The 23,500-nt window shown below is 37.7% G+C and overlaps 1 protein-coding gene across 1 annotated transcript in view; it reads left to right on the forward strand.

The window, feature by feature from the left end:
- COL4A6 (collagen type IV alpha 6 chain) overlaps positions 1–23,500 on the forward strand; it is a 119,475-nt gene that overhangs the window by 22,978 nt on the left and 72,997 nt on the right. Inside the window, exon 4 of the mRNA XM_086850634.1 lies at positions 17,176–17,259. Coding sequence (XP_086706760.1) covers positions 17,176–17,259 — 84 coding nt within the window. The remainder of the gene's footprint in view (positions 1–17,175; positions 17,260–23,500) is intronic.

Raw genomic sequence — 23,500 nt, forward strand, 5'->3', positions numbered from 1 at the left:
ATGGTTTTGTGTGTCTGTATATATAAACTACAATTTCTGGTGCATGAACAAGGTACTTTGGCTAAATATCAACTAAGGGTTGGACACACAGTACAAAATACTCCCTTGAGACACAGCCAATACTGAGTCACCAGATAAAATGGCATTTTAATTTGCTAGAGAAGGACATTTTGGTAACAAACTCAATCTCACCCCTGTTGGAGTCTGTCAGAAGTTTCCATTGACCTCTTTGAAGGCAGGATTCACAAGCACTTGCAAATCTTTAGTGAGGTCAGATTCTTTGCCCCTCATGCCAGTGCACCCAGCAAAGAAAATGACTCATTCCATGAGGACTTGAGCCCATCAAAGTGAGAGACATAAATACAATTGAATACTTAAATTCAAACCTTATATCCTCTATGAAGTGCAGTCTTACATTGCACTTAATCCGATCTAACTGTGGGCTACTCTATCTCCTAATTGTGGCTTCCTGCATCCCTTTTTCTGGATCAGTTGATCAGATGGTAAGGCAGATCAGTTTATTGTTCTGAGAGAAAAGTACTCTCTGCTGTTCTGACCCTCTGTCACCACAGACTCACAGTTTGCTTGCTCTGAAGAGGTGGGAATGGGAAGTGACAAGACGGGGAGAGGAATCTGTGAGAGTGGAAATGAGACTTGCAACAACCTGCAGTCCAGAGGAATGAAGGTGAAACTAAGGATGATTGTACGAGTAAAACTTGCCAAATCAAACTCTAATTGGCCTATTCAGGCACCAAAAAAGTCCTCAAACTTTTATTGACTGAGCAGAGTGAAGGAACTAAGTCAGCAAGAATCATGTCAGTGAAAATACTCTGAATGTTGTTGCAAAAGATGTGTTTTGTCCCTTGTCCCTATGTGTTTAAGGAGTTATGTAGCACCCGTGTCTAGTTGCATCAGGCAGAGACAAGCGTATGTGCCATTTTCTTCAAGAAAAGTTTCATAGCTGTTTAAACACTGTTCTAACTAATCTTCTAAAAACTGCTGCATCCTTTCAAAATCTTTTCATTGACCTTAGTTACTTAAATTTCAGATAGATGAAGTGAAAATTATAGCAGTTCATATTGATGTAGTTTGGCTGGAAAAGATGGAAAGAATAGTTCAAGGTACATTTTGGTGCTTTTTTTTTTTTTTAATTGTTATTCTTATACCAACTTTCCAGTTACTTCATGTCATGATAAATACACAATGATTTCAATAGTCATCAAAAGGGTATTAATAATTGTATTAAAGCAAATGAGTAAGTTGCAGAAATTTTCACTTCAAATTGCTGTACAAATAAAGAGGGCCTCTCAAACAAACATGCTTTTTCTGTTTAGTGTTATTAAAACCAGATAATGCTGCGTGTGTGTGTATGTGTGTGTATGAGATAGGTCATAATGTGGCAAAAATACCCAGGAGCTATCTGGTGGAGCTTGTTGCTATCAGGATGCTTCCAGGGACTGCAGGACTGTACAGCTCTTTCTCACTGTTGCTTTATATCCACATCGGAAGAATAATGCAGTGACTACATTGTATTGTAGATGTTCTCAGAGCTCAGGCCTGAAGAACTGAACTTTTTCTTGTGTGAGGCTTTTAAACAAAAGAAAATAGTGTAAATATTTTTTAATAACTTTCTTAGTTATTTGTTACAAAAATTTCTCTGTCTCATTGTGTTGTGGGCTCAGACATCATCCTTTTGAGGAAGATTACCTATTTTTCTTACATACTCAGGTTCCTAACAGTAAGTTGAATAGAGGGCAATAGTTGTGATACTTACCTAGAATAGTCCCGTGCTTGTATTAGTAGTCTGTCCTGCTGATATAGTCTGACTTCTCTACTGAATGGGTCTGCTCTGTACTCTGTTTCTGCATGTGTTAATAATGCTATATACAGAGTGCTGTAATAATGCCTGCAGTACAAAGCATTGTCTCAAAAAACACTGATTTTCTTCACCAAAATGGCTTTTGTTTGGTTTGTAGGCCTGTAACTATAACATTATTTAAATTTTTCTCACTAGATTTTAGATTTTCATTTTTTCCTGCTGTTCTATGCAAAGAACAATCACAGTAAGAGTGAAAAACATGGTTTTCAAGACATAGCTTTTCAAAAATTGGTTAGAAATGGTTTTGTCATCTTCAAGAATTTGAACCAGAAATTTGTGACTAGTTGTTTTGAGGATTTCAATTATTACCACTATAGTGATAATATTTTCCAGAGCTTTTGTAGGTTTCTTGGATGTTTATGTCCTGCAAGCCCGGGAAGGTAAGTAAATGCCTCTGCATTTACTGTCTCCCAAGCCTTCTACATGTTATAGATGGGTATATACGATGATTGGCTCTCACAAATACAGGATAAATATTGTGTGTACATTAAGAGAAGTTTTGTTGATGTGTGGTTATGTTATTATAGTTGGTTGTTTGGACACTCTTGGTTCTCCCCATCATCCCCTTCCCACCCCTCTGTATTGTTGCCACTGCACAGCCTTGGTTCTCATGGTGTTCAGGGAAATGTGTCACGATCCGCAAGGTGGGATTCGTGATGTGGTTCTTTTATTCGATCTTAGAGTACAAAAGATTATCAGCAAACCAGGGACTTAAACAGAAAAACACACTTTATTGAGTGCTCATCAGCACTAATACGCGATAGAGGGAAAAGAGGAGAAAGCAAAGCATAAGAAAAAGAGAGTAAGGGGATTATAGCTACCAATGTTGAAGTCCACTCAGCCATCCAACAACGCAGAGTCTTCTGTCTGTTGGGGAGATCTCAAATGAAAGTAGGTTTTGGGGTGTATTTTATAGTCTTTTGCAAAGCGAGGGGCACAAGGCCAAAACCAGAGGAGATTTATGACCATTGTAATGAGGCCCATTGCTCAGGGGGGCAGGTGTGGGGTACAAGTCTCTACTTGCCAGCAGGAACGAGGGCAGTGTACCGAGGCAGCACAGCAAGCACACCTGCAATCACTTGGCAAGCATCTACCTCAACCAGGCCAGAGCCCCTGTGCCGAGTCCCTTGTGATGTTCAGGTCTTTCCTTGCCGCAGTCGTGAGATAGATGGGAGAATCTTCGGACCGTCTCTTACAACACGTAGAGGGGGGGCATGTGCCCTGGCATGGGGCAGTTGGGAATGGGACAGACTTGTGTCTGGGGAGGCTTGCCATGACAACATATGACCTCCAATCAAGTTGCAAGAAGGTCTCCACTGTCCAATGGGCAGCAAAAAAGAGTTGACTGGCAGACTTTGAGAAGGGCCAGGGTTGGCTGATGCAGCCCCAGGGGTATAAAAGGCAGAGCAGCCATTTTGTAGATAAGCTTCTTATCTCTTACCTCTTACCTCTACTATGGCAGTCGGCCATAGTCCCACCACTGTCCCTTTTTCTTTATTCAGGCCTTTGTTGTGTTTGTTGAGGTTTAATAAACCTGCAAAATTTTAAAGTGAGCAGTCATTTCTCATGTATGGCTGAAGTAAAAATGCAGCTAGAGAAGAAAGGAGGATGGGGATTTTAACTAAAGTGTGTTCATTGGCAGAACACACCTGGTCTGCTCAACGTATAGGGCAGGTAGATGTGGTCTGTAATTATAACCCACAAGGTAATTGCCAGGTCCATCTGTAGGTACGTGGCTGTGTAATCTTGCAGCTCTGGAAGTCACATCTGTTGAGAGCTGATGAGTAAAATCATCTTGTAAAAAGCAAATTATTTAATCAGAAGTTACCTAAATAACTCAGTCTTACTGGACAGTTCAAAGTATAAATTCTTTCCACTCCTGCATTTTCAGAAATTCTGGGGAACACGAGACACTAAAATTTAAGTTACCCCTTGTCCAGATCTAAACTCTTTGTTGCTCCCTAGTTTAACCCTTCAAAGGGCCATGCAATGAGAGTCTTGAAATATTCTCCTAAATTGCAATGCACGTATATATTACTAAGACTGTCCTGAAGCTAGGGCAGAGGTGGCTTTGGGAAATTCAGTGCAGGTCTGTAAGTTTGCTGTCAGTTCAAATGGATAGGTTTTCGTTTTTCATGCTAAATTTGCTGATCTTTTCCCAAAATTCTCTCCAAATTTCCTTCTTTAGGATAAAATATTATCCTGTAGGCCATTCCTTTTTTTCTTCTGATGGTTGTAGGATCAGAATTCTTCAATGTGTCATGTTGCAACTTCATTGTCATCTGCGCTGCTGCTTTCTGGGGCAGTGTTGCTCAAGGGGAATTCAACAGAGTTGTGATAATAGCTTCCCAGGCTGGGCTGGTATGGCTGGGCTGGTATGGCCAGCTTTGAGCCGGGGTTCACAGGTTCTTTGCTTGGGTTCAGACCCCTGAGATTCCACTCACAAGTCATTGTTCCACATTCCCAATCAAATGGGAAGAGATAGAGTACAGAGATGGGGTGGCAGGGTTTGAAGACAAGGTACCAGCACAAACCCATTAAACCATCCTGCTGGGCAAAGAAGTGTAGCATCATTGCAAATGAGTCTGCTCAAGTCTTGGCAGTGTTGTCTACTGTGCTGGGAATGATAGGCTTGGCCGGTCAGGATGGATGATGCAGGTGCATTAGGCACTTGGTAGAATAGTGATTTTTCATCAGTACTGTGTTAAACATATTTTAGGTTGGTTCTGAGAGAATCCTTGATTTGCTGAGTGTCCTGTCATCTCACTGAATCTCAGGGTGCTCAGCACTTTGTAGAGCTTAGCGGGCTAAGCCCTGGTGGACTTAGTGCCAATAAGAACAGTTCCTTTCTCTGCCAGGCATTTCCTTGTGAGTGATAGCAGTTGGAAATATCTGAGTCTGTTATTTTAAGAACATCTGTTGTTCCTTGTCACAAACCATGATATTTTTCACCAGGAGCCAGTGTAAAAATTAGAATCCAGTTTACCAATTAAGGAAAAAAATGGTGTAGTCTTTTTAGTTCAAACTGTACAGTACAGTTTGAACTAAATAGCGTGCAAGTAAAAATACAGTAAGACAGGCTGTACAAAAACACATAGGGGAAATTAATATCCAGTGTAGAGAAGTTTGTTCTTTCATTAGACTTTTTACTTATTTTTGTCATGTTATTATTATGCATGTGGCCAAAAAACTAAAAAGAAACTGCTTAAGTTGGCAAAGTCTTTGAAAAAAATTGTTTGAAATAGCGTGGGTGTTTTTTTTCTCAGGAGGAACAGCTGTGCATAGCTACCATGTTGCTCAACAATTTATGGTCTATGAAACCATAAATTTTAGCAGTAATCTTTGTTTTATGAATTCTTGGGTTTGCTTTTCTGAGTGATAATGTTCAAGGTGCTTAGATATTAAATTACTAAGAATTTTCTAGTAGTGTGTCTTCTATATTGTATGTAGAACAATTTTTAACCTCCTGGGTAGGTGCTGTATATGTAGTGTAGGTCATCCCATATCACACTGTGCCTGACAGCTGGGAAACAAATGAACTCAAAGCACAATTTAGGACATTTTGAAAGCTTCAAATGAGTTATGTGGTGGAATGGTTTCAATTGTGACAGTGTCCATTCTGAGCAGTAATTACTTTTTTTTGTTTTGTTTCGGTTTTTCCCCCCCCTTCTTTTTAGTTTCATATTTTTTAGTGAAACTTCAAATACGGTGGCAGCTGGTTCTTAAATGAAGAGCCTTCCCCTCTGAGTCCTCCATGTCTGAACAATTCTAATTGCACAACAGTGGAGTCAATCCACCGAGGGACTGCTTGAGAGGGTTTATACGAAGAGGTCATAAGATGTTAATTTCAGTGAAATTTTTGATTTTTATATCTACTGTATTGGTTTCTCTGTTTAGGTGACATCTGTCCATTATCTCTAGTGGGTTTCAGGGAAGACAGAACAATGTAATGCCTTAAGCAGAATGAATGTACTCTTACAGGACGACTATTATTTTACAAACTGACTTCTGTAAACATACTTGCTTGGAGTTCCAGAATTAAATAACTGTTTAGCCTTATCCATTTTATGATGTTAATTGGTTAAGACTTCATTTTAGCTGGTTTTACTTCCTGAGTTGCTTTTTGTCGTCTCCCAAATGAGAAGTCCAGGCAGTATGGCTTTATGTTGGACAGTAGTAAAAGGGGATGAGAGGGTTAAAATTTTTAACAAGTCACCATTTCAAACAGTTGCTTGCAAGGGCACACACACTTATTGATATAAATCTGTGCCTTTGGCTTAAAAGAGTTCTGATGATTATATTAAGTAGGCATTCTGTTCTAAATTGCATCAGAAACCACAATCTAATTTTGTAGATAGTTTTAATCTTTCTGATGGCAGGTTTTCCTGTGCATGGTTTAGTAAAGACTGAAAAAAATATTTCTTCAAATGTCAGGTTCTGTGACAAACTGAACATCCAAAGGTTGATGTTGCATGTGCTGACTGTATGCTTTTTCTTACCTGTAAAACAGTCTGGAAACAAAAGCCTTGTTTTCTGTCCCTCCAACATATAAAAAAATATGTGAAACAAAAAATCTAAAAGAAGTTTTACTTACGTAGAGGAAAAAAAGGAAATTAAAAGATTAATTTAATGTTTGTATTATTTTCAGTTTGAGGAGTTAAGATGATGTCTCTGAGGCATATTTTCAGGTTTTTTAGCTGTTGCTAAGAATAGTTTCCTTTTGTCTCAGTTTTTCCTTCCCTTATCCAGTAGTAGCTAACCAAGACATTTGGTTCTGTGTTTTCTAATATATCATTCTAAAGTTCATACTCTGCTTAGTTGCCTAGAAACACACTTTAAAAAAATAGGATTTTTGTAAATAAAATTATACATTTATTCTGCCAGTTCTGTTTTGTCCTTTTTTGGTTTCCTGTGAGAAATTTTGCAGCACATTTTGTCCCATATTTAATCAGTTCCTATTCCTCAGCAAACACATTCTTATTTTCTCAAAATACTGCATCAAGCTATACCTCCTCTGATCTGTTTAATCTAGATAAATGTTATAAAGGCTTTTTGTCTTTTCCCACTCCAAACAGGTAAGATTATCTGTAGTAGAGATTGTATATTTTGTCTTGGCAGAAGTTTGCAAGATCCACTCTTGATGAATAGACATCCGCTCTGCTCAGAAGTGTTACTTGAAATTAAATAGGCCTAGCAGTAAATTAAATACATGGCTACACAATGCAACTACTTAAATTTCCTTTGACATTTTATAGTTGTTTACCTCTGTTTATATTTTCTCACTTCTACTTTATCAGTGTCACTAGAAAGAGAAGTTATCACAATAAACCAGGTTCTTCTCCAATGTTCTCCAGCCTTTTTTGGTTTCTTGAGTTGCTGTCCAATTGATATTTGACTCATCTGTGTAGTGGGTATGCAGTGTGCTTGCTGGGCTGACTGCAGGGGAATCCTTAAGCAAAGCAGTTGTCTCCTGCAAGGAAGGGACTTGACTGGCTGAATTTCTACCACTGCTTGTTTTACCATGAAAGGACAGGCTACTTGAAAGCCTCAGTGAAATAAGAGCAGCCCAGAAAATCAATCTCCACTAACAGCTGTAATAGTAAATACAACATCTGGTGAAATAAGTTTTTTCTGTAGAAAACTTGCCTGGTCTCTGCCTGCCTTTCCCCGCCCCTACCCCACATCAGCATCCAGAACCTGCAGGCTTTTGGGTTGACATGCTGCTGAAACCCAGGCTCCTGGGCCTTGGGAGGACTTGAACAGTGTGCCCAGATCTCTTTCTCCAATGTCAAAAACATCCATTTCATTTTATCCTGAAAAGACTAATTTTTCAGGTTTTCTTTTTTCCTAACATTTGTTCCTTATGGAATGAAAAAAAAAGTCTGAAATGTAGTATTTCTAGTAGATAAAATTTTTGCCCTCCCTGTCTCTTCCTGGAGATAGTTTGTTTGAAAAATACTTTGCAGGACTACCACTATGTTTGTAGAGAATGTTAAGATAAATGTGTTAAAAAATAAACTGTGTTTAGAAACATACAGTTATTTTTATCAGTATGATAAAAATATGAGGAAGGTTTATCAAAATCATGTCACTTCTACAGCTATAGCTAGAAAAGGGAATTACTTTAGTAAATCCATGCTTAGTTATGCAAGCCTGCTTGCATGATGATGTAGTATCTGAAATGCATAATCTTGGTTTTTTAACAATTTACTTTTATGATTTTCCACCTCTTGCTTACCCTTTGTAATTCTGATATTTTTACAGTGTTGGAAAACTCTTAATTGCCAGTTGATTTATTCTCTGTTAGGGACTAAATGGGAAGCCTTTGGACTTGAAAGGGCATTTAGACTGCATTTGCTGCTTGGATGGGCCTTTTATGCAACTTTCGCAGAGTTGAAGGGCTACAGACAAGCAATATGTCTGAATTTTACTGTTATCACTTTTAATTTGTTTGCTTTGTTGAAGGTGCACACAGATGTACATACAATTTTAAGAATGTACTATATGTATAATTCATTATTTTTTATTTTAACATAGAGGAACTAATTTATCACTGACATTTGTGCTAGCACAAGATGTTTGTAAATGGTATTGATATCCTGGTGGTATTCTACAATTCTCAAAAAGGAAAAATGACCAATCAAAAGTGCAGTTATTAACAGCCAAAAGTAGACAATTGTATGCTCCTGGAACATGTTGTGACTTGGTAAGTCTCACGCCCTGAAGATAGAAATAGTACACTAGAAATATTATAGAGGTTAGAGGAACAGCTCCAAAGATGTTTACTTTTAAAAAAACCCACATTTTTTTCTTAATTATGTTTACTACTATGGTGTCCAAACATTAGTTAACAACAAAGACCAAATCAAACATAGTAGTAGACATCATCTTCCCCTAAAGGAGAGTGATTTTACTCTTTGAAGTATTTTGCGGGTGGAGCACAAAGTGCCTACCTGGTTTCTTTTGTGATTTAATTAACCAAGAGCAGCTATGTGCATGGTACTTTCCAGAACTGATGTAGTAAATCTTTACTAGAGGACTTAAAACACAGTGGGATGTCTCACTGTGCTGTTTGCAGTGGCTTTGCTCTGTTCTTGCTTCAGTCAAAGACGAAACCTCCAGGGAAATTAGTGAGGATGCATCCACCCACAAGCCAGATCTTATTTTCAGGATCACAAAGTGCAAGGGAATAGAGTGTCTACAGAGATAGAGGTTAAAGAGTTAATCATGTTGGTACTATAACAGGTAGTCTTCTGACAGTTCCAGGAGATGACTGGATGTTTTTATTTAGATACTCTATAATTATACAGACTTTCAGCTGTTTGGGCCTTTTGGCCTTTCAGTAACATGTGATGAAGATTGTCTGTTTAAAGAATAGGATGAAAGCTTAGGCGAGAGCAAATGAGTTGTTGAGCTGTTTATCTGTCCCACCCCAAAAGAAAGGAGTTACCTTGATGTAGATAGTGTAAGTGAACTGGAAAAGATGGCTGAACTTCATACCTATGCTCTGTAATACTTTGCTAACTTTTGCTGCTTGTGAGAGTGGTTCTTGGCAGATTCCACCCTGTCTGCAGCTGACATGTGCCATCGATTTTGGAAATTTAATTTGGGGTAAGTATATTAATAATTTGAACAGACAAATACTGATTCTGTCTGTAATACATTAGTTTGGGATACAAGCATAGCTAATTGTTTTTGTGTAAAGAGATGCCCATCCCATCTGAGTATAAATTCATTATTAATAACAAGCTCCAGCAGCAATAATCTCTTGTTACAGAAGCGTTTTTTTAAAGTAACTGGGTTTTTTAAACCCAGTTCTTAGTCACTCATTTTCATTTTCAAAACTGTAGTCATCTGCTAATTAAACATGGGACATCATAGATTCTTAATGAGTGGCTTGGTAATGTGGCCAGAAATTTGAATACAAGGCACTGTATAAGATTATTTAGTACAGATTTGGAGTTCACTACTGCAGTTAGGAGGAGTGCTTGAGTTCCCTCCCCAAAATATGGACTTTGTAGAGTAAGAATTATTTGTCAGAATAATGTGGTGGTTGAAGTAGTTCTAGACATTTTTGTCATGTACCATGTCGTGGGATGGGGATGCAGGAGCTTTCCTATGTATGCATTCTGAAATATTAGAGGTATAAAAATGGCTATGGCTAATCAGGATTATTTCTGTCACTTTGCTGTGGAGAAAAGTTGCTGTCTAGATTTTTTTCAATGTCTGTGGAAATGTGCATACCTGGGCATTCAGTGCTGAGGGCAATCTTTTTCTAATCTGACAAGGAAGGAATCTGGAATATTCCAAACATTTTATTTTGTCCTATGGGCTAATCAAAAGAAATGTATGCCACATTCCAGCTAAATGCTACATGGCATATTTATTTAAAATGAAAGTGGCAGATAAAATAGGTAGTTTCACACACTTTTCTTTTGTATTTTGGAATAACACTACTTCTACACTTACAGAGGTGTTTTCATCTTTCTCAAGGTGATTATTCCTAAGGAAGGAATAGTGCTACTTGGCTTTTCTTTCTATGTCACATTCAGAGTCATCTGTAGCAGAGAAGGGAAGTCTGCTGTACTGCTTTGGCCTTTGTGGAGGCTGATGCAAATCCAGGAGGAGATAATGCATATCCTTATTTCTTTGTAGGATTGCTGTGTGCTCAGGGAGGTATCCTGAGGGTGCTTCTGAGGCCTTCTCTGAGCAAAGCCAGCATGTGCTCAAGTTCATTTCTGTTTAGCAGGGCATTCAGCTGTGTTCTTTAGTCTCAATGGTGTTATCAGAATTAAGCATGGAATGGTAGAATTTATTCTTTTGGTGTTTTTTTCACTAAAGATATGTTTAGTAGTGTACAGTGTAACAGTGTATAGCCTTGTTTTTGGGAAGGTCATGTTTTCATTAGGGAAATAAAGTAGTAGTTAATAAAGAAATTAATACTAATGTGGATATGTGTGCCATATGTGCACAAACATAACAGACCTGAGGTCATCTTGGTTAATTTTTTTTTTTTGTCACAAGTTGATTTACTTTGCTTAGGAGAGAATTTAATGAAGAAACCGTTATGAAAATAATTGAAACCAATGGTATTCCTTTGAACAGGATTGGTGATGGCTTCAATGACCTTGGTGGTTACACAAGTTGTACTTCTTTGACAATACCTTGAAGGATGCAAACAGAATAGAAAAGGGCTAGACTCAAGTGCAGTGAGGGTTGACTGAGCTCCCAGTTTGCAGCTTTGATTTATGTTTTAGACAGTGTTTAATGCTGAGTCAGCTGAGCCTGTATACCAAATCGTCTTTTGAAGAAATGGCTCAAAAGCCCCTTCGCTAAGAGGTTCTGCTCATGTCCCTTGCTGTCCAGTTCCTTGTGCTTATCCTGCTCGTCAGTGTCTCCCAGCAAAAAGATTGAGCATCCTTCTCCCAAGCTGTCTCCCACACATAAAGGCCTTATTCACCCCTAGTGTGTCTTCACTGGAGAAAGCTGTTAGAGCAGAGATTTTTTTCACCTGACTCAAATCCAAAAGATACAGAGAGAGAGTTTAGTGGATAGCTTTGGTGTGGGAGGTCAGATGGAGCTTCTACCTTCACTTCTTAATCCATCAGCATTTTACCGCAAGTATCACTGGAAGTGTGGCCAGATTCTACCAATATTTTCCATGGACTTTACTTAGTCATATAGTCAATAGTCAGCTCTGGAGCCTTCATTTCAAGAAGGTTTTTAACAGATGGCTTTGGGGAATGATGCATTCAAAAATAAAATGCAAATAAAAAATTGCTGTTGTATTTTTAAAGTATATGCTCTATGTTATGTACAAAATTGTAGGATGAGTCACAGTGTATACATGCCACCTTACCTTCTGATGTTTACTTTGATGATAAATACTGTAAGCATCCCTTTAACTTTAGGTGAAGGTTTTCTTTCTCTAATAATTTTGTTAGAACTGTTTGCACAATGGAGGAGCAGACTCAGATGCCCTGAAGATGGCACTGCTCAGAGCTGGATTCAAATATGTTAATATGGAATAACCAGTATGTGGCATTCCTACTCCTGTAGTGTTTGGAGGCCAGTAATTTCCATGTGACTCTAAGAAAAATAAGGTGCTATTCAGGGTGAGAGAGTGGCTTAAAGCCTGACTTTGTGTGGTATGTGTGTTAGTATTTAACTACAGTCTCTTACTTTTGAAGTTGTGTTTTTTACACGCTAATTCTGTTAGAGTCAATGGAAAATGCTTTTCCAGACTTTTCACAATTTTACAGTAGATTTTAACGTAGCAGGTCATAGGAGAAATTTGCAGGTTTAGAAAGCTGAGACCTTGAGGACTGCTTCTCTAAATTTTTATTTCACAAGATCAGTTGCTTTGGGTTTTTTCCTACTTTTTTGCCTTCCAGACACTATTGGTGCTAGGAGCTGGAACTGGACTGGATGGGAAAGTGATGCTTTGACATGAATCGCTTTAGGAATAAAGGAAAAGTGACAGTCACTGAATACTGTCTCATACTGTGACTGGCCACTGTGTCATATCAATCTGTCAAAATGGATTACCAGTTCAACAGAATTTTTAAGTGTCTTGCCTTTGTAAGTGGAAGGATGCTGCCCTCTGCTTTAAAACTTCCAAAAAAAAATTCCACAAATATTTATGGAAACTTATACACACTTGCTTTTGTGCCAGATTGTCTTTTCCTATGACTAGTTAGTATAGGACAAGTCAATGTGTCCCTAACAGTCACCCCTGTTGCTGATTTATATATTCTAGCCAGAGATCTGTTTCCGTATCTTCTCAGTTACTGATGGCCATGTGAAGTGCTGCTGAGCAGAAGTGGGGTATTGAGAACACTATTCAAATAAAATTCGTTTACTTTTCTGGCATTTGCCTTGATGAATGTATAGGGACACTGTTTCACCACCCAAGTCTTCATTCATGAACTTAATTAAAAGCCATGAATGCTCAAATGAGTGAGGTTATCACAGAAGCTTGTGAAGAAGTGAACAGAGATACCAGGTTTCACTAATTTTTTTGCAGTGAAATTTTGCAAGGATGTCTGAATGTCTGGCACTGTGAACATAATTTCCTTATTAGTCATCAGCAGGTAAGATGATTAATACAATAAGATTCTGAATTATATGAAAATTGTTTATTTGAAGATTCCAAAAGTTTTCATTATACTTCCTTTCTAGCTTTTGATTATGAAGTTTCTTGTTGTGATTTTGTACTGCTGTAATGGAGCAGTCCTTAACTTGAGTTGGGAAGTTACTGGACACAGGTGTTGGGGGATAAAACTTCATCCAAGACATATCTCTTTATGAAAGTTAAAGATTCTTTCACTTTCGGTTTTATCAACTTTTTTTTTTGTCATCATTTTTTTTCCTCTTTTATCATAAGAATGTTCTTTTTTCAGCATACTTTACACACTCCAATTTTGTGTGCTACCATTCCTTAGAATCCATTCTTTACTGAAATTTTCCAATTTATTTGCCCATTTCTACCACTGCTACTTTATCTTCATCATGATAAAATGATGGTTTTAACCTTTCTGCAGTCCTTTTCCAAAACATGCTTTCAGCCTATTCCTCTGGCTTCATTTTCCTATCTGATTGAAGTCATTGTCTTCAGATGAGAATTTTAAGCCTTCTGCAGTTGATCCTTTGAAACAGAGCAGAATTTTTGATGCAAAACTGAGCCCCAGCTCTTGCATCTAAGCTCTGCTTTTTGGCAGTCTCCACAAAATCCTTTGTTCGATGGTTTACTCCTACCTACAATTCTTGGATTTGCAGGCAAGTCCTTCCAGGTCATGTACATTTATTCTGTTGCCTTATATGTTGCTCTAGAGAAGCTTGAATGAGCATTCTGGGACACATCTTATGGCATCACAGCTGTCAGGTCTCTACCCTTTATGGCTTCAGTCCAAAAAAAGCTGAAGTCAATGGAAAGATTCGAAATCCCACTGCTTCTTCGTGAATCAACTGTGCAAAAAGAGATGGAGGATGGATGGATGGATGGATGGATGGATGGATGGATGGATGGATGGACGGACATACACCAGAAGCATGAGAGGAAAATTGTCCTTACAGTGACTCTTGGTTTTGAATTTCTTTTAACAATAGTTTCTCTCTTGCATCAGTACTTCTCAAATACAGTAGGTTTTTTCTGTGTTGAAATCATGGTGGTAATTCTTATGTAAGCCTGAAATAACATAGTTAGAATCAGGATGTATGTTACTCAGTTGATATTAAATTTCAGAATATGTATTTCTTCTAACAGTTCTGCTATTTTGCTTTTTGTTTTCAAGATCTTGGTCTACTTCCATGCAATGAAATGAAAATGGTTTCATTAATTTCTCCTATAATGGTGGAACTTACCACTAAAACTAATAACCTTATTTTTTTTTAATTCTTTTTTTTTCTTTTCAAGAGCATATACATCTGAAATGTAGAACAGTAGGAAAAAATCTTTTCCCTGAATACATGCACAGAACAAGTATGACAGGCTCATGTCATGGTCGGGTTACAATCTGTAAATGTTTGAATGACCTTGCCTTCATATATTTGAATGAGAAAATGTATTAAACTTTTCAGAAGAGAACTGTTGTCTAGAATCTTATATGCAGCCTTTAGAGTTGTGTTCACCGATATTATGCACGATTATGCGATTTAAATAGGCATGGAGTGTCTGATGTCAGCTATTTCCCTGAAATAAAATACTCAGGATATATACACCTGTTTTGGAGCCAACTGGCTTTGCTTTGCTTCCTTTCCAAATGCCTTCATTCACAAGTAAGCAAAATGACTCCTCAAGCTGTGAAAAAGCACAATTTTACACAAAATAGGGACATACTTTCAGTTTTTCACAAAACTCAGTGAGAGTTTGTCCAGCTTCCAATAAATTAAAGAGAAATATTTCTTTTGACTTTGGTGGGATTTTGATATATTTACTACACTGCATCACTGATGGGAGCAACAAGAGCATGAAGGATAGAAGGAATCATGGATTTTTGTCTGGTCCTCTGCCACTGGGCAAGACCTGACTGCCACCAGAGGCAGGGGATTAGTGCTCTGAGACAGTGACTATGGCAAGGCAGTGACCTTAGAGGGATACAGAGCTTTGGTGAAAGGAAGCTTCTTTGCCAATGCTCACTCCTAGAAGGCACCTGAATAGACAGAACCATGGACCCCAAGGGCTTGTATAAATGACTGCTGGAACAAGGAATAAGCTGGAGAAAAAGTTGATTAGAAGGTTAAATCTCTAAAGAATTTAAGGTTGAATAACTGTCTGGGAAAGCATAATCTGACTACCTGAAGGCATAAAACTGTGTGAAGATTTTAAACATAAGGTTAAGTGTCAGGAATAGATATACATTGCTTAGCAATGGGTCCAGATTTCCACTGTGAAATGTGAATATAAGCATGGCAAAATATGTATCTTAGTGCACTTCACTCTAAAAACAAGTTCACAGAGAAATGACTCTCAGCTGGGTGTCCCATTAAGACCAGTTTTTATGTTCTGAGCCCCTGTTGTTGCACATGGCAGACTCGAATTCATGGTGATCATTCGTTGACTGAGCAGAAAGTTCGGAGATGCTCTTACAGTGTATTCTATAACCTCTAGATACAGTTTGTCTCCTCTTTGCTTTTGGGTAGTTCATAGGCTAGTTAGTCATTTGTGTTTTGTTGGCTGTTTGGGGTTTTATTACCTCTTCTTCAGTCTTTATTTTCTGCTGCTGACAGTTAGAATTGTCTGTAGTGCATTTCCCATTATGGTGTCTCTTTCGTGGTGCCTTTCTTCAGTTCAAGTTTTGTGTTAGATCCTACCATAGAATTTTAATGAGTAGTCCAAAATGCCCTAATGTATCTAATGGACCTCATCTGAACAAAGCTGCCAAAAAGTCTGCTAAGTGGTTTCATAGGATTTTTTTTTTATACTTGATGCCTCTTAAAATTGCTTGAAGGTTGTTACGACTATTTTACAGCAAGAAATAGAGCTCCTTTCTGGATAGGGAAGTATGGGAGATTGTATTTAAGGCTTTTTGTTAATACCTGTTCATTCTAAACCCAAAGCTGTTTAATTTTACAAAACAGTGTAAACATCAGCATGTATAGAGGTTTTTATTTACCTTCAGCAGAACACTGATCAAGTGATGTCAGATTAGTTACTTTCTTTTAAGAAAGCTGATTCAAAGAAGCTCAAAAGTTGAGACGCTTGCATCTGTTGTCTTTAATTTTTTCACATTCCTCACTGTCAGGAAATTTTAAAGGCTTTAAAAATATTTCCCATTAATGCGTTTAATAAGGAAATGCTTGGCTCCAGTCTGAACATTTTTTGGCATTTAGTTTGATCACCTTGATATGAGTAGCTTAAATGTTTATTCCTTTAAGAATTTGAAAACCTAGGCACTGTACCTGAGCATGCTGAACAGTGAAAATTTCCTTAGAGAGGGTTGTTCATAGTGTGTGATAAAACTACATTGCTAAAGGGGACCTTTTTTCCAGGAGTTACAGTATTGTCAGTAGTATTGCAGGGCTTTGGAAAGCCCAGTCCTACAAACCTGTTTAGTGTGGAAGCAGGTCAAGCTCTCTGAACTAAACCTGTGTAGTTAACTTCCATGTACTCTATTAGCTGGGAATTAAGCTGGTGATATAGGAACTTCAGATTGACATAAATATTGTAATTATTCTTTGAACAACTAATGCCAGTGCAGCAAATTTGGAATATATTTTCAGTTTAAATCCAAATCCATGGTCATTTCCTACACACTTGCAAATGTGTTCTTAGTTAAAAATGCCATTTTCTCTCATCCAGTAGCTTTTGTTCTCATGGTTTAGGGATGCAGCTTCTTGTTCTTAGAAACATGCAAGGGTCCCAAAATTAAATTTGTCTTGATAGCTCCTATTGATGTAAAGATACTTGATTATGCAGGATGGCTGAGCCACAAGTTGGAGTTACCTATTATGATCCTAGTCTAATAGTGTGCTGAGTATCTCAAATAATCATCAAATTTTATGGGTTTGAGAGCCCTAGGAAGCACTCTGCATCTTGCAGAAGAGCACCAACTTGTGTAAACTCACTTGTCCTCAAAGAATTTCTAATCCAACTTTTTCTGTTTATTTGGTGATTCTGAAAAGGACCCAATTGTGCAGTTGTGTGAAATTACATTTTGCCCAATTACTTCCCAGCAAATTCACGCAACAAAGGTAATGTAAATGAAAAGTGATGAAACCAAGCGTTTTAATTAAAGATCTTCAGCTAACAAACAGTTATGAAATCCAATTATTTTAATTTTTCTTTTTTTTTTTAGGGTGGAAAGAAGTCCTACAGTGGGCCATGTGGGGGCCGCGATTGCACTACTGGATGCAAATGTTTTCCAGAGAAGGGTGGACGTGTAAGTTTGTTTACACTAATATAACTTGTCTTTGCTTCTTATCAGTCTTTTTAGAAATAAATAAATAAACACCACGTTACTGTGTGTAATTCTCAATCTAATGACCTCATGAAACTACAAATGATGAAGACCAGCTTCATTTCAAATGTCCCTAGCCAAGATTTCAAAATCTGTTCTAAAGATTTACAAACGGCTCGCTTTGTAATGAGTCTTCAATAGAGTCCTATTTCTTTATGTGGTCTGAGCCCTAGTTCAAAAGAAGTCAGATGATTTTTAGGTAGATTAAAATTAGGAAAATCAAAGTAGTGTGGGTTTCTAGTACATATTTTGCCCAGGCCTCACTGTAATAGCTCCTGTTTATTTGTGGAAGTGTTTTTGATTTGTGTATTTGGTTGTGGAGGAATAATAACTCAAAATGGATCTAAGCAATTCCTTTTGAGAAAGTTGCTTGTGTAAAGTAGCTAAAGTCTCTCTCTCTGAAGTCTTCATTCGAAGAAACCAAATGTTTAAGCAAGATTTCTGTAAAAATCTTGAATTTCTTTTGCTTGTATGAACAGACTGTAATTTATCTTAGTGCAGCTGCTTATCTCCCATCTTAGGGGAATGCAGTAACTGACTTCACTCTGCCTTCAATTGCAATGTTAATTTGTGTCCAGACACCATCTTCTTAATGTTTTATCTTTAGCTCTAGAGCATTTTAACATATATGAAAACGAATCTTACAGATTTTGCTTTTGGAGATGAGACGAGAAAAGAGCACACAGTAGGTACTTGAGGAATTGGAAAGGCTTAAAGAGAAGGGAAATAGTACTAGTTTTCTTGTTTAATTAATCAGTTGTACTTCCCAAAATCACATTGAAAACTCATCCTCTGAGCAAAAACAAAAGAAATTAAGTCTTATTTAAACATAAGCAATCCTGATTTTTTCCTGTCTATTTCAGTGAGACATTGTGTGTATATGCAAGGCATTACTTTTTGAACTGCATTTAGGAAAATGTTCCTATTTCAAAATGATGGTTTCAAAAATTATGTTTTTTCTAATTGCAGACAGAGTTGAGTGAATACTTAATTGATAACTGGTGATGTGTTTTCTCTGGAAATATAAAATTTCTTTCAATTCATCATGTGGCAGATGGAAAACATGTCTAAACAGATAAGTGGAAGAACTTTGCAAGAAGTTCTCAATATATGCTAGAATATGAATTAAAGAGACTTGCTCAATACCTTTTGTGATTAGATACACTAAGAAACAGACCTAGTTTGGTTCTGAAACACAGTATCCTGTAAGTGCTTTGACCTTTAGACAGCAGTGAGCACCATTCTTACATCTCTTTACATTCCTGGGGTCCAATTTGATTGTTTGAAGTGGCCACAACGCTGTTGACCTTGCAGTTTGAGCTCTTGGCATCTCTTTTGTCAAGATGTCACAAAGATTTTAGGCTGTTTTCATTGCTGACTTGAGAACTCATTTGGCTTTTAGTTTATTTCTTATATGACCTGTATATTGGTAGGGCATTTTAAGTCCTTCAAACACGTATTCCATCATGCTGAGACCTGTCCATGGAGTAAACTATCTGCTACAAGTGGTAATCTTTCCCTTTTACAACACTACTTCCATCAAGTGTGCTGAGCCCTCCTGACACCTTCCTGGACATCTGCAGGCAGCTACTGGAGGCCTGCCATGCCTGAGGATATGGAGGTGACTGGCTGGACTGGGAAAGTGGATGGTGTGATTATGTATCCTACAGCACAGCTTGCTTCTTGCAGGACACTGTTTGGCCTGAGGCTAATTCCTTGGCTTCCTGCCTAGCTGTTTCTCCACTGCTGTAAAGCCTTTACATTCAGAAACTGAGACAGAACTTCCCCAATGCCTGGAATCCATATTTTGTTTAAGAAAAATGTTTCAGCTATCAATTTTCCACAATTAACCAGATCAGAATAAAGCTAAGCTTTCTTTTTAAAAGAATGAAATAGCTAAAAAGCACAAGAAAAATGACAATAAACTGAGAGTTTAATGAAAATAATATAGACAATGTCCTTAAATGTCCTGCTGAATGCACTTCTGATCAGAATAAGCTTTAAAAATTTTATTTAGGCAATAAAAATGTCAAAACTGCATAAGACTACTTTGTAAGTGAGAGATGTTTCTAGAAACGGGATCCATATATGTATAATCCACAGGTGCCCGTGTTTTTATTTTTGCTATAGACTGCTGCTGTATGTGCAGGATATAATAAAAAAACCAGCAAAAACCACAAAGAAACACCAAAAAACTACAACCAACCAAAAAAAACCACCCCAAAACTCAACCAACCAGTATAATCTCACTATCTGTAAGACTGACCCTGTTAGAAGACTAATCTCTATGCAATGAGTCAGCAATTTGTGGAATAATTGAGATTCTTTTCTGAAGGAAAGGTGGTGCTTGTCTGGCAGCCCCTTAGGGAGCTTGCAGTAATCCCTCTGCTCCCAGCCCCGGGAAATCGCCTGACTAGCTCCACTCCACGGGCGGGGAGAGGATTCGGCAGGGACAAAGATAAAAGATGAAGGAGGCTCTCTCTTCTGGGACATTGTCCCTCAGTTTATTCACGGAACACTCCAGGGGGGAAAAAGAGACTGAGGGAGGAATTGCGGGGATTTTTAAACTGAGGGAAAAGGGGAGGGGGAAAGCAGGCTACAGCCAATGTGGTGAAACTGAAGGGGAAGGAACCAACACACCACAGACCCAGCATGGGGAGCAACAGGGAAAAACCACTTAGTGTCTTAGTGCAACATGACAGGAGGTCTCCTAGCAGAGTGGTAAGGCAAAAGAGCAAAATTTCCATTCTGTTGTCTGAATGCTTGCATTACATTTGAAAAGTCATAATGCTACCTTTGTACCCATTTTAGGCTTTGCATTGAATCTTGATATAATCCAATTTGCTGTGAAGCCTGCGCAAGAAGAAATCTGTTATGGAAGCATTCTTCATCTTAGCAGTGATTCTGAATTGGCTCTTTTATCTAATGATGAGTTAATGGAAAGCCTGTCTCTATGTAATTCAGTGGTCAAACTCCTGGCCATTGCAGCCATTCTCCCCTCCTTATCAGTTTTTATCTTGTAAAGATTTGTGAGTAGCAATCCAGTGATTTGTGCAGAAGTACAGTTCTTCATGGAGAGGTGTTATCTTCACTAAAGGTCCCATCTAGTACCTTGTCTGGAGTTTTTCTCAGAGGTCAAGTTAAAAGGTTAACTGAGTATGCAGCTCTTACTACTTAAGTGCACAAGAAGGTATCTACATATTGTATGATATTGTAACAGTAAATGTAATAGCAGTGAAGCCCAGGAAGCTGATTTTAAACCTAGGAGTTTTGGATCTGGTTGTTCCATTCCCCTAAGCTCCATTGTTAGAACTTGTACTGATTTTGATATGAAAGCTAATGTAATGCTGTGCAAAGACAATGCCAGGGAGCATCCCAGAGGTTACACAAGCCCCTGCCTACCTGCAGTCTCTAGGTGAACGTGTATCTTGTAAATCTCTGTGTCCCTATTTCCATTTTTCTGGGCAGCTGAGATACCAGTTATGCAACTAAGGCAATTTTAAAGGGAATTCTGCTGTTATACTACCCAAATGAATCCTGGTACATACCATTTTTTGGGGCAGGAGACAGTCTGAACACAAACTTACACTGAACCCACTTTTGCATACAAGACTTAAATACAGTCATCTTTAGGAACAACAAGTGATGGGTAGAAAAAGTGCTTTATATTAAATTATGAAGCACAAGAGGAAAGGTGAACAAAAAGCAACCATATTAAATTATAAGTTAGATGAGGAGGTGAATGTAAATCCTGATACTAGTCCCTATCCTAGTGCAAGGATATGTTCAGTTTCATTTCAGGTGAGTGATCTACAGCTAGAAGATTTTTGCGGCTGTCAGAAGAATTTAATGTATTTAATGAGTGTTTTTCATTCCACTTGCTTGCTGCTTGTCCACAGTTTATGGGCAGGGACAATGCTGCTGAAAGTTTCATGCTGTTTGGATGGCTGTCTTCCTAAGAAATGCACTGCAGATAAGACAGCAGGGAACAGGAGACATTTTTCATACTTTCAGAGTATCAAAAAACGCTAAATAGTTGGTGACCTGCACCATTTCATTTTGTAGCTCATTTTGTATTTGTTTATAATAATGTTGCCTTTTTTGTTTTTATGTAATGTCATCAACTTTCAAACACTGATGAAGATTAAGTAGCAGACCCAGTCACTGTTGCATGTATACCTTCTCCTGATGCCTGTTTGCTTATCTTGGAATTTATAACAATATTAGAGTTTGTTTTAAACTTTGCTCAACATGTGCTGGAGCAAATATTTTTCATTCTCCCCCACCAAAAAAGAAATTAGGGAAAAAAAATCTAAAAATTGTTTCCAGGGCTTCGCAAACTACTCGGAAGAGGCTGTCCCAGGCAGTGCTGTAAGTCAGGAAAACTTGATGTTACTAATTATATTATTTTTTTTTCATAATATGTAATCATGTCAAATAATACAAATATATATATATATTATGTGTTCTTTAAAGCCCATTAAATATTATTATATGATCAATTAGAAAACAATTAATGGCATTATAGAATCACTTTCCTGTCTCAAACAAAATCTCCACAGAGACTGTTTCTAGCAGCTGGTATGGTTGGAATGGGGTGTATCTGTAAAATGAGGCAGTTGGTTCTGGGGACATGGGCACACTTTTACGTAGTCCCACTCAAACAAAACCCTTTTTGTCTACACCAAGACTACACTGCAGGGTGAAGCAAAGCATCGTGAGTAAGAGGAATTGACTAAGATTGAGAGATTTGCTAAAAAATGTGGTTGCTACCTGAATGAAAAGCTAGTGTACCCAGAGATACATGCAATTCCCCAGTTTTTCTGAAGTTAAAATGATGACAATGGTGTAAAATCATCTCTGGGCAATCAAAGAGTTTTTGATACAATTACTGCAGATCAAACAAGCAAGAAAAGATAGAAAGTTCCTCAACATCAGTGCAGTGAACAGCATAACCTGAGGTCAGAACTTTGGATGATTAATCTAATTGTTATCTAGCATAAACTAATGTCACATTGGCAAGATATCTTAGATTAACTTTTGTCTGGAATTAATCTCCTCAACTTAATACTGGGTGTACAAAGTGTCTCTTTTGTGATAATTAGTTGAAGATCGGTTGACGTTTCTTTGCTATGGGATTGTAGTAATTATAAATTGTATTTTTAATAGTGTTTGCTGATTTGTGCTTTGGCTGGTTAATCACTCTCTTTGGAGCAGTCAGGGATTTCCTGATGAAACACAATTTCTTTGAAAGTGTTGACTCAACAAAATGATTTTTTTTTTTTTTTTTGCAGAACTGCTTTACATAAACGTATTTGCTGGTGACAAAATTCTTTAATGCTGTTGGTTCAAACTTCTCTGTGTTTCAATGTGGCTTCCTATGCCCTGGCTTGACAGGAACTGTGGGACACAGTGCTGCCATTTCGATAGCCATAGCCTGGAGGTTGACCAGTTAAAATCAAAACAGACTGTGGGATAGTGCCATTTCTTTCAAACTAATAATTCCAAGCTGTGAGCAGTGCTAAATGCACTAACCATGGATACAGGTACAAGTAATGCTAGGATTGTTATCTAGTTATTTTTGTAAAGATGGACTTTATGTAAATAATGTCTAATTCTTGTTCAAATTCCCTTGTGGTTAAACATATAAAATGCCATTGTTTGGTTTGGGAAGAGGATTGGTTATCTATAATATTGAAAAATGTTGACCATCTGTCATTAAGAATAAGGCGATTAATTAATGCTGACAATCTGTTTGCCATCATTAAGAATATCTGGCAATATTTTGGAAGAAAATGAGGTAATAGTAAAGTCAAACAACTTACATGCCAGCTGGGTTTTTTAACAACTGCCAAGATTTGTATTTTTTTTAGTTAATAAAACAAACTTTGCCAAATGTAGCATTAAATAATTATTGTACGTGTCCTCCTGACCCAAACTAAATACACTGAACTTAGCTCTCTAATAAGAACCACACCAAATACTTAAACACAATAAATGAAACTGAACTCATTGCATTTGAAAGGGTTCCTTATGCAATGGGTATCACGATAAAACCTGTTCCTATGTGCAATCTTACATCATCTCCTTGGGAATACTTCTTGAGGGGACAGGCCCCCATCTTATAGTAGAATTCAGTAACAGTAACTGTGTTAAAGGAGGC

Source organism: Cyanistes caeruleus, chromosome 14, assembly GCF_971803275.1.
Source record: "Cyanistes caeruleus chromosome 14, bCyaCae1.hap1.1, whole genome shotgun sequence".
In the NCBI taxonomy this organism is placed as follows: domain Eukaryota; kingdom Metazoa; phylum Chordata; class Aves; order Passeriformes; family Paridae; genus Cyanistes; species Cyanistes caeruleus.